Below are 9,076 nucleotides of genomic sequence, written 5' to 3'. Positions count from 1 at the left end.
TGTTAGCAATTTACAGAGAGGAAACCGTTAACAGGAAAAGAATAATTGGGATTGTAGCTGGCTTGATATAAATGGTTTTCCCAAATCCCCCTGCTCTGTGTTGGAACTCTTCATGCATTGCAAATTAAGTTCACAAGGTGACATTCTAGAATCCTCCAGGCTTGTTAAGCATTGGTGATTGTCACTTAACAGGAGAATGTCAAAAATGTTTGTGAAAATTACTGACATTTACACCAAGGAAAAAGGGGGGGGGAATCCTTTGGCAATAGCTCAATAATATATTTAGAGCAAATGAAGGCAGCAACATTTATAGTACAATCCTATACATGTCTACTAAAACTTAGTCCCACTGGGTTCAGTGGTGTTTACCCCCACCCCCTCCAGGGAAGTGGGTATAGGACTGCCTCTTCAAATACAGTGCCTACTATCATCAAAAGCAAAAGATTTTTCCTTCACTCAATATTTTATATTTACGTAAATTTAATTCACTGAAGTGCGTCGTTCATCAGCTAAGCTTTCTTTACTCAGACACCATCCCTGTTATGATGCACTTCTCTCCCTCCGTCTCTCAAAGGGAACATGCCTTTGTGCCTCTAGAGGAGTTTTGTATTTAAAATAAAAATAAAAAGACAGAACACAACACAGCAATATAACAATACAATTAGGTATGTGGCTTTTGTTAAAACAAAGCAAAAGCACCGTACTATGAATACAGTATTCAGAATTGATTGTATGCTGCCTGGGTAAGGCAGCATACTTTTTGCATTTGAAAAGTATGTAGAATAATGTTATGATGTTTACATAAACAGCCGTGGAGCGCAAGAATGCTGATGTGAGCAGAACAGTAGACGCCCAGAAATGACTGAGATAAGCTGCATTGTGTGCCAATGTGTAGTGGCAGAATTAAAATACAGTACACTCATATTTGCTTATTGTGAGGATATTTTTGTCAAAGGCCTATATAGTATTTTAGAGCAAAGCTAGGGAACCTCTTACCCTCCATATGTTGTTAGACCACAACTCCCATCGTCCCTGACCATTGGGCCATGTTGCCTGGGGCTGATGGGAGCTGGGAATCAAACATCCGGAAGGGCAAATGATTCCCCATCCCTGGTTTAGATTTAGTGCATGTTTATTGTTCCAGATGCAAAATGACTTTGCCAAATGCTGGATGTGTGTGAATGATATATAGATTAATCTTTGTGACTGCCATTAATAAAGAAAATTTGGTTAGCTTTGGTTCTGTCTAAACATCTACTTATAGCATGCATCCATGGTATTGCAGTGGAACTTTCCTAGCAGGAGCTGGGATGTGATGAATTAATGGTGCTGAATTTGGGGTGCCAGTTGAATATGAAGAAATGTGGGCTTCAGGTCACACCTCTGTCATGAGCTTGGTCAAAGCATTATCTCTCACATATCTGCATCTTTCAGTTCCTTGGTCTAGCAAGGTGGAACGGCTATGAGGCTGAACGTTATGATTCCATACAAGTTGTATGTAGCACAGAGCATGCATATCAATAAATAGTTTGTTCTTTTCTAAGCTACAACTCTGTATACTTATCTAATAATGATTCAGCTGCTTTCAGGGGGTAAAAACTCCTGACCTGTTAAGTAATGCAGATATTACCAGTATTTGAAAGAGAAGTTTAATGTATAAAAGATGTTTCCATTTTCATCACTAGACTGCACAGTTCAAGGGAGGGTGCAGAAATACCATGCAAGATACAAAAATACAAGTGACATATCAGTGCAGAAATACTTGCCTTCCTGTTATGTAATGACCAACTAAGTAGTTACTTTTGCTTCACATTCTTGGAAAAATCTGAGGACAGCATTTTACTAGTACAGTGGTACCTCGGGTTACAGACGCTTCAGGTTACAGATACTTCAGGTTACAGACTCTGCTGACCCAGAAATAGTACCTCAGGTTAAGAACTTTGCTTCAGGATGAGAACAGAAATCGTGCTCCGGTGCCGCAGCGGCAGCAGGAGGCCCCATTAGCTAAAGTGGTGCTTCAGGTTAAGAATAGTTTCAGGTTAAGAACGGACCTCCAGAACGAATTAAGTACTTAACCCGATGTACCACTTTAGCTACCTCACAAATTATTATATGATCCAGATAAGTTATATCATATAACAGCATAATTTTAGTAAATATTAATCACTCGTTTTCTCTCTTTACAGTGAATAAATGAGCCCCAATATTGTAGAGCCTTGACATTTGGTACATGTACAGTCCAAAGCACCCCAGTTGCTACACAAAGTTAAAAATGGGACATTTGTACACAGCTCCCACAAAACAGAGTATTCAAAGAACACCCTCAAATGGTTGAGTATCTTCCAGGCTTCCCAGAAAGCTGAAATTTTGCACATGCATTATCCAAAACACTCCACAGTTACCTGAAAAAACTGAAAGGCTCTGAAAGGCAGAGAGTAACAGTGCAAATCCTATACATTTCTACTTGAAATCCCATTGAGTTCACTGACTCTTAAGTCCCAGCTAAGTGAGTATAGGGTAGTAGCCTCTGTGTCTCACTAAATGGGATGGGAAGATACAAGACAAAAAATATATACTCCCAAAAGGTGGTGGAAATTATGGGTCACCTAGCAAACTGAAATTTGGCACATATACAGTTCACAAAACGCTGATTAATAGAAAAGTCTGACAAAATGAATATATTGGATCTTAACAGTAATAACTTGGGTCATGACATTTACCTCAGAATAGATGTCAGCAAAGTAAGTCACACATGGGTCACAGAGTTGCTTAAGGCTTGGATGTGAGGGAAGTGTGAGCTCTAGGGGTTGCCAGAAACATAGGTAGGTGCTTGCAGAATGCAAGTTTAATTTACTAGTAACTATACAAATGTACACATGCCCACACAAATACAGAAAATGCAGTGCTGAGTAAAACTATACATCTCCTGGGCTGAGACAGAGGAGCAGGTAGGCGAAGCACTTTTCAGTTTCAGGGCAGAAAAAAATCCAGCATGCTTTGACTACCAATACATACATATATACAAACTTTTCATAACTGTTGGAAGCTCAGGCAGCCATGTTATAACAGTTTAATTGTCAGTATTTGGGTCTTAACCGATCATTATTTCTGGTATGAGAATCTCAGTCCTGGGTGTAAGCATCTTTTTGATTTTACAAATCAGAAATCTACCCACCATTGTTCAGAATGGAGAGTGAGAGAAAGTGAAATAACTGTTTTGAGTCTTCGGCCACAGAGCATAAGATGTTCCAGGATCTTCCAAGGCAAACCAACCATTAATGTCTACCAAAACTTCTTTTCTGTTGGCTTCATCAGCAAGTATATGCAATACGGAACAAAGGCCACTACCGTAAGCGGTATGGCTGCACTTTTACAGAAAGAAAGGATGTAAAACAGATACTCGGTGTGGGTGGGTATCTTGATAAAATCATAGAGCTGCAGCGTGGCTAAGGATGTAGCTATGCATGACATCCTGAAACTCAGTTTATAGCCATGTTTACCTTTACAGCCCAAGATAAACATCTCAGAGTTAATGCTGAGGCCTAGCCCAAACAGGGCACCTAAGTTCCTCACCAGTCCGGCGAATGGAGTCGTGTCAATATTGATCCACTCTGGGTTGGCACACCACTTCTTTGCCTTCGGAATAGACCACAAAAGATCAATATCGATAAGCTTCAGAACCAAGTAAAAGCCGAGAGCGGAAACAAAGAGGAACACGTTTGTCTGGATATAGGTTTTTAAACTTGCTGTTTGGATGGCTGGGGCATGTTCAAACGCTTCAGCAACGAGCATGCCTGTGAATGAAGAAACGAGACATTAGAAGTGATGTGTTTACTTGAAACGGATATATTTCCATGCTTAGCCAAAACAAAAACAAAAACCCACACCAGAATGAGAGTTTGAAGGGATATTTAAGGTATTGCAAAATGTATCCCTTCATAAGACAGGAACCTTCGCTGTTCTCTTTTCGTCATCTGCTTAAAATGTTTTTGTTTAGGCAAGAGTATCCAGACATGAAGAACGCTGGCATGTATTTAATCCTTTTGTTTACTGTTGATTTTAATCATCTTTTGAACATTTTTAAATACCTGTTATTAACTGCCTTTTGTTACTTTTAATGTTTTACCTTATTTAAAACCACTTAGAGGTTACACACACACACACACACACACACACACACACACACACACCATCTGGATTGAAAAGGTAAGCCACAGTCACTCTGTAGTTAAGCTGAGGTATGTCCACTTAAGAAAGTCATTGAACATGCACAGATGACAACTTCTTGAATGGAGTTGGGTTGCAGGCATTGGGAAACCAAATAGGTCCAGCACATCAGGTGGAGGCAGTCCCACCGTCACTCTGGTGTGTACCGCAATGTGGAAATGTGACTTGAAATGCAGAGGAGTTTAAGTCACTAATGGGTACATAGCCTAAACTAAGTATACCTCCTGTTCACTTAAAAGTCTTAACTAGAAGCCAGCAGCTAAAGAAGTTAAAATCAGTGTGTGAAATTTAGCCCTGCTGCCACCGCTTCTTATTCCTTATCGCCTCAGAATTTTGAAAACAACTTTAACATTGACATGAACACCTGGTTAGATATGCATTCCCACTACCCACATAATATACTTATGAAGCCACTTTCCCGTAATTTCCAAAATCCTGTACATAGAAAAAGAAAGCTCTGTCCTTATTACCAGCAATCACTCCAAGGATGACTTGGTGAGGGAAATGTGTTGCTATGAAGACTCTCGAGACACACACACTGATCTGAATAATCCAGAACATGCTCCACAGGAAAGACCAGGTGAGTCTGTTAAAGAAACAGTTGGAGGAAATAATAACAAAAACCAAATGAAAATTATTAGACTGTTTTTTCTCTCTCTCTTCTCAGCATCCAAATCTCAGTTCAGGGCTGATCAGAGTGGATGCCACAGGGGTCATTTGGCCTGGACCTCAAAGTCAAAGAGTCCTCAAATTTAGAAACTTCTTGTTTTTTATTTTGGCATTTGGCATGCCACTACTTGTTTTTCATGTCCACCAGACCAAAAAAATTGCTTTATTTTGTTTTCATGTTTTGTTATTTTTAATTGTTTCGCGGTGAAATGTCTCCATAACTGGAAGCGGCATGGGCCTCTCTAGCCTTCCGTGAGGGCATGCCTTTATCATCTCACCCTCCGCTCATCTCTCTTGAGTTCAGCATTAACAGCACACAAGGCTTTAAGTTACCAAAGGGATCGCTGCAAAATCTCCTTTGTATTGTTGCTGATTGAACAAAAAAAACAGTAACAAAAGGTGACCGAAAGCATTTTCACATTTTCGCACTGCCCATCTTGTGGCAAATGTATAACGTTCCTAAACGGGGGGCTTTGGGAAAGAGACTGACCTGTGCAGATTAATGGTCGATTTCCCTTTCTGCCTCACCGTGTAGCTCAGGGCTGCTGACACCATCACATACCAGACACATGATGATCCCATGGCATGTCCAGAGGGGCTTCCTGTGGAGAAATAACAAAACAAGGCAGTGGTAAAATCACAAAAGGCACCAGTACATGTCCAAAGCCCACGTGTCTGTCACAAGGCGGGATTGTTGGCATGTAGCATTCCACTTTTTCCCTCCTAAAAAGTAAGGGGGAATGTGTGTGCGTCTTATGGAGCGAATGCAGGCTGCGCAGCTATAACAGAAGCCAGAACAGCAAGAGGGATTGCTGTTTTCACTGTGCAGTGATCCCTCTTCCTGTTCTGGTTTCTGAGATTCAGAATATTTTTTTCTTGTTTTCCTCCTCCAAAACTAGGTGCGTCTTGTGGTCTGGTGTGTCTTATAGAGCGAAAAATACGGTAATTAACAATACTGCAGTTACAGGGGGATCAGCAAACAGTGATCAGGTAAGAGGTGTTTTATAAACTTCAGATGTGCCCATAGGACTAAATTGCCTGCAGTATTCATATGCAGTTCATGCAGAGCAACTAGATGCCCAATCTTAAGAGACGTCTCCCATCAGACCAGAGAAGGAGAAATCACCCATGGAAACTAGCAGCCAATGAATCTTAAAAAACAAAGAAAATAAAATCCCTAACCATGAAGGTAACTGATCCATACTCATGGTAGCAAAATTAGCATTCTAATCTCTCATCTGTTAGAGATGGAGCTGCAGACTTTCCATGTGTCCCTATTTTCCAGGGACAATCCTGGATTTACAGAAGCCTTCCTGGTTTCTGATTTGATCCTGGAATGTCCGGCTTTTCCTTAGGACACCCCTATTTTCAGCAGAGAAATGTTGGAGGGTATGGAGTTACGTTACCCCTGAGCTAAGGAGATAAGTAACTATACAACCTTTATAAGACTTCAGAAGGCAGCCCTGTATAGGGAAGTTTGTCAATGTTAACTATTTAATAATGTTTTTATGTATGTTGGAAGCCGCCCAGAGTGGGTAGGACAACCCAGTCAGATGGGTGAGACTTAAATAATAAAAGCATCATCATTAATTATTAAATAGGACACCACTAGTTTCATCAGAGAAATGTTGGAGGGTATGGAGCTGCCGGGGTGGGACGGGACAGTTACATACAAACAGCGCATTCTCATAGGCTGTTTCCTTACATCAGTTTATTTCACTTGTATCCCGTTTGCCCTCCAACTTACATGCGAAACCCAGTAGGTTTCCCTTGCGATTGGCTGATGGGGCCAGTGTTCCTTTGCTTCAGCAGTAGAACTGTATCGCATGTCTTCAGACTAATCTCAAGACCATGTGGTGCTGGTGCATGGCACTTGCATTTGGGGAAGGGCCATAGCTCACCTGTTAGAGAATCTGCTTTCCATGCAGAGGGCCCTAGGTTCCATCCCCAGCATCCAGGTAGGGCTACGAGAGACTCCCTGCCTGAAATCCTGAAGAGCCTCTGCCACTCAGTGTAGACAAGGTTCCACGAAACGGGCTTAGTAAGGCATAGCAAGGCAGCTTGCTATGTTTCTGTGCCTGGTAAATTGCTCACAGCTCCTTTTTGTCAAATCCACATTTCGCTGGCCTGTAGTAAAACTTGGTAACATGGTATGGAAAAGCATGGCATGAAGAAACACTTCAAGCAGCTGTTCTTTGCAGCCAGACTAGGTATTAACTTCTCAGGGAAATGGATACCAAGCCACTTATGTTGCTGGTCCTAAATAGTTTTATTGGTTTCCAGAACTTAAAGGCCATCCTTATAAATGATTGACTCAGCTACCCTGTAGCTGATGGGACAAATAGTACCTGATCTATTAATCTGCTACAATGATGGCAGATATGCAAATTTTCCTTCTCTTCCTTCTTTCTTTTCTGCAGTTAATCATTCTTATGAAACCTACTTCTGAAGTTGAAATCTTCTACTAAGACTAGCATTTTCTACACTGCTTTTCTACAGATGGGGGCAAGGATGTGAATGTTATCACAAGCAGTTGAACCAGGTCTTTTCAGTTCTTCATGCTGTTTTAAATCATTCTGGAGAATTTCTTATCTAATTTAAATCTCCCCCCCCAAATAAAAACCAGGCAGCTGGCCATTTGCAACTCCATAGTAGTGAAGGCACACACACAGAGAGACACACACACACAATTATTCTCACATTTATTCCCCACCTTCCTTCTATCATAGAACCAAAAGCAATGTTCCCAGGCAGGCACAGACCAACCCCAGTTCTGCTTTGCAGTGGCATCCAGATCATACTCTATATCTTACCTGGTCCTGTTTCACATGTTATAGGAAACTGCTCAAGGCATGGGGTAGTTTGGTTTGGATAGATCATTGTCTCCTGGACCCACCAATATGGACGATGACCAAACAAAATCCTGCCAGAAAAGAAAGCATTATCTTCAATGGACACACAAATCCAGTCTCCTTTATATTAGCAACATACCAGTCTCCTTTGTATTAATGATTCTTGCTTGACTGCTAGATCAGTTTTACCATAATATGCTGAAGCAGAAGCATTACTTTCCTTTGTCTTGTTTAAAAGGGGGAAAGATAACTCTTCAAAGCTTATATACTACAGGTTGCATCCAACTAAGGGAACAGACTCATTGGAATTAATGAGCCTAAGTTAGTTATACACATCAGTGTTAATGGATCAACTCCGGCTAGCATTCAATGAAACCCTAAATAATTTCAGTAACCAACAGTCCCCGGAAGATTTCTGATCTCAGAAGACTGTGGATCCTGCCATTCCCAAAGTTTCCAAGGAAGCAACGAACCTTACCATTTAAATATAAGATTAAACCAATCACCGATCACTGCCACCCAGATCATTTTTGTCCCAACCACTTGATTAAGCTGGAACCAAAGAGGAAAATAAATTGAAAAAATGTTGCGAGGATCTCCGACATGTGACATGAAGTTTAGAAAGCTCTGGTATGACCTGTAATCCTTCTGCAAATGCTGAATTATGAGCACGCCATGGCTGTGGAGAAGATCCATCTTAACTTGTTAGAAACTGCACTAAGACCGAGTCCCTTGCATGAAGCAAGTTCCCTTTTGTTCTTTAGCTTCAATGGGAGAATTGAAACCATTGAAGGAGAGTAGACGAGGACATGAAAGCAGTGAACGGTAGTTGATTTTTTGCTTTTATATTGTCCGTTCCTGGAGCATGTGACTCTTGGCAAAGACACATGGCTCTCCTGGTTTTGGAAACAGCCCCCCCCCCTTTTGTTTGCTTGCCATTTTAATGGAGGAAGAAAACTGAAGGACATGCTGATCTGCAGCAAATTGTGAGCAAAGGTGTGTGATGCTAAATACACGTCTTATGTAACCATTATATGAACAGTTGGGCCATGTTTGTCTGAATCTTTTGCACAGCTCATTTCTCTCAAGACTGGGCATTTGCCATTTGCACCCTTGATTAACTACTGCTGCTGCTGCTATAAAAACCAGAAATACATGAATAATCGCTGCAGACAGAAGCCATTAAAGCTTTGCATTTTTATTTGAAATTAAAACCTGCTTCTGTTACCATGCCCATCTCTAAGCATAGCCCAGGGCTTTTTTTTTCAGCCGGAACTCACCAGAGTTTCGGTACCTCTCAGGTGGGTGCCATTGCCATTATAAGAGAA

The 9,076-nt window shown here is 41.1% G+C and overlaps 1 protein-coding gene across 1 annotated transcript; it reads right to left on the bottom strand.

The window, feature by feature from the left end:
* Window positions 1–2,131: 2,131 nt before the first annotated feature.
* On the bottom strand, window positions 2,132–8,920 carry G6PC2 (glucose-6-phosphatase catalytic subunit 2). The gene is made up of 5 exons (XM_081889446.1): window positions 8,227–8,920; window positions 7,710–7,819; window positions 5,387–5,498; window positions 4,698–4,813; window positions 2,132–3,794 (listed from the first exon to the last, which is right to left on the bottom strand). Exons 1-5 carry the CDS (start codon window positions 8,442–8,444, stop codon window positions 3,283–3,285), a joined length of 1,068 nt encoding a protein of 355 aa, XP_081745572.1. The 5' UTR covers window positions 8,445–8,920; the 3' UTR covers window positions 2,132–3,282.
* Window positions 8,921–9,076: the final 156 nt, after the last annotated feature.

This window comes from Podarcis melisellensis (assembly GCF_964234715.1).
Source record: "Podarcis melisellensis genome assembly, chromosome: 1".
Taxonomy (NCBI): domain Eukaryota; kingdom Metazoa; phylum Chordata; class Lepidosauria; order Squamata; family Lacertidae; genus Podarcis; species Podarcis melisellensis.
Note: the sequence above shows the minus strand (reverse complement) of the source record. Positions and strands in the feature narration are given on the sequence as shown.

Bases quoted from the DNA above. Each gene is read 5' to 3' on its own strand.
- G6PC2 (XM_081889446.1), bottom strand. From the start codon at position 8,444: ATGGATCTTCTCCACAGCCATGGCGTGCTCATAATTCAGCATTTGCAG. The intron at 5,499-7,709 runs GTAAGATATAGA...ATTTCTCCACAG, and splicing joins AACATGTGAAACAGGACCAG to GAAGCCCCTCTGGACATGCC. The intron at 4,814-5,386 runs GTCAGTCTCTTT...TTTCTTTAACAG, and splicing joins TCGACCATTAATCTGCACAG to ACTCACCTGGTCTTTCCTGT.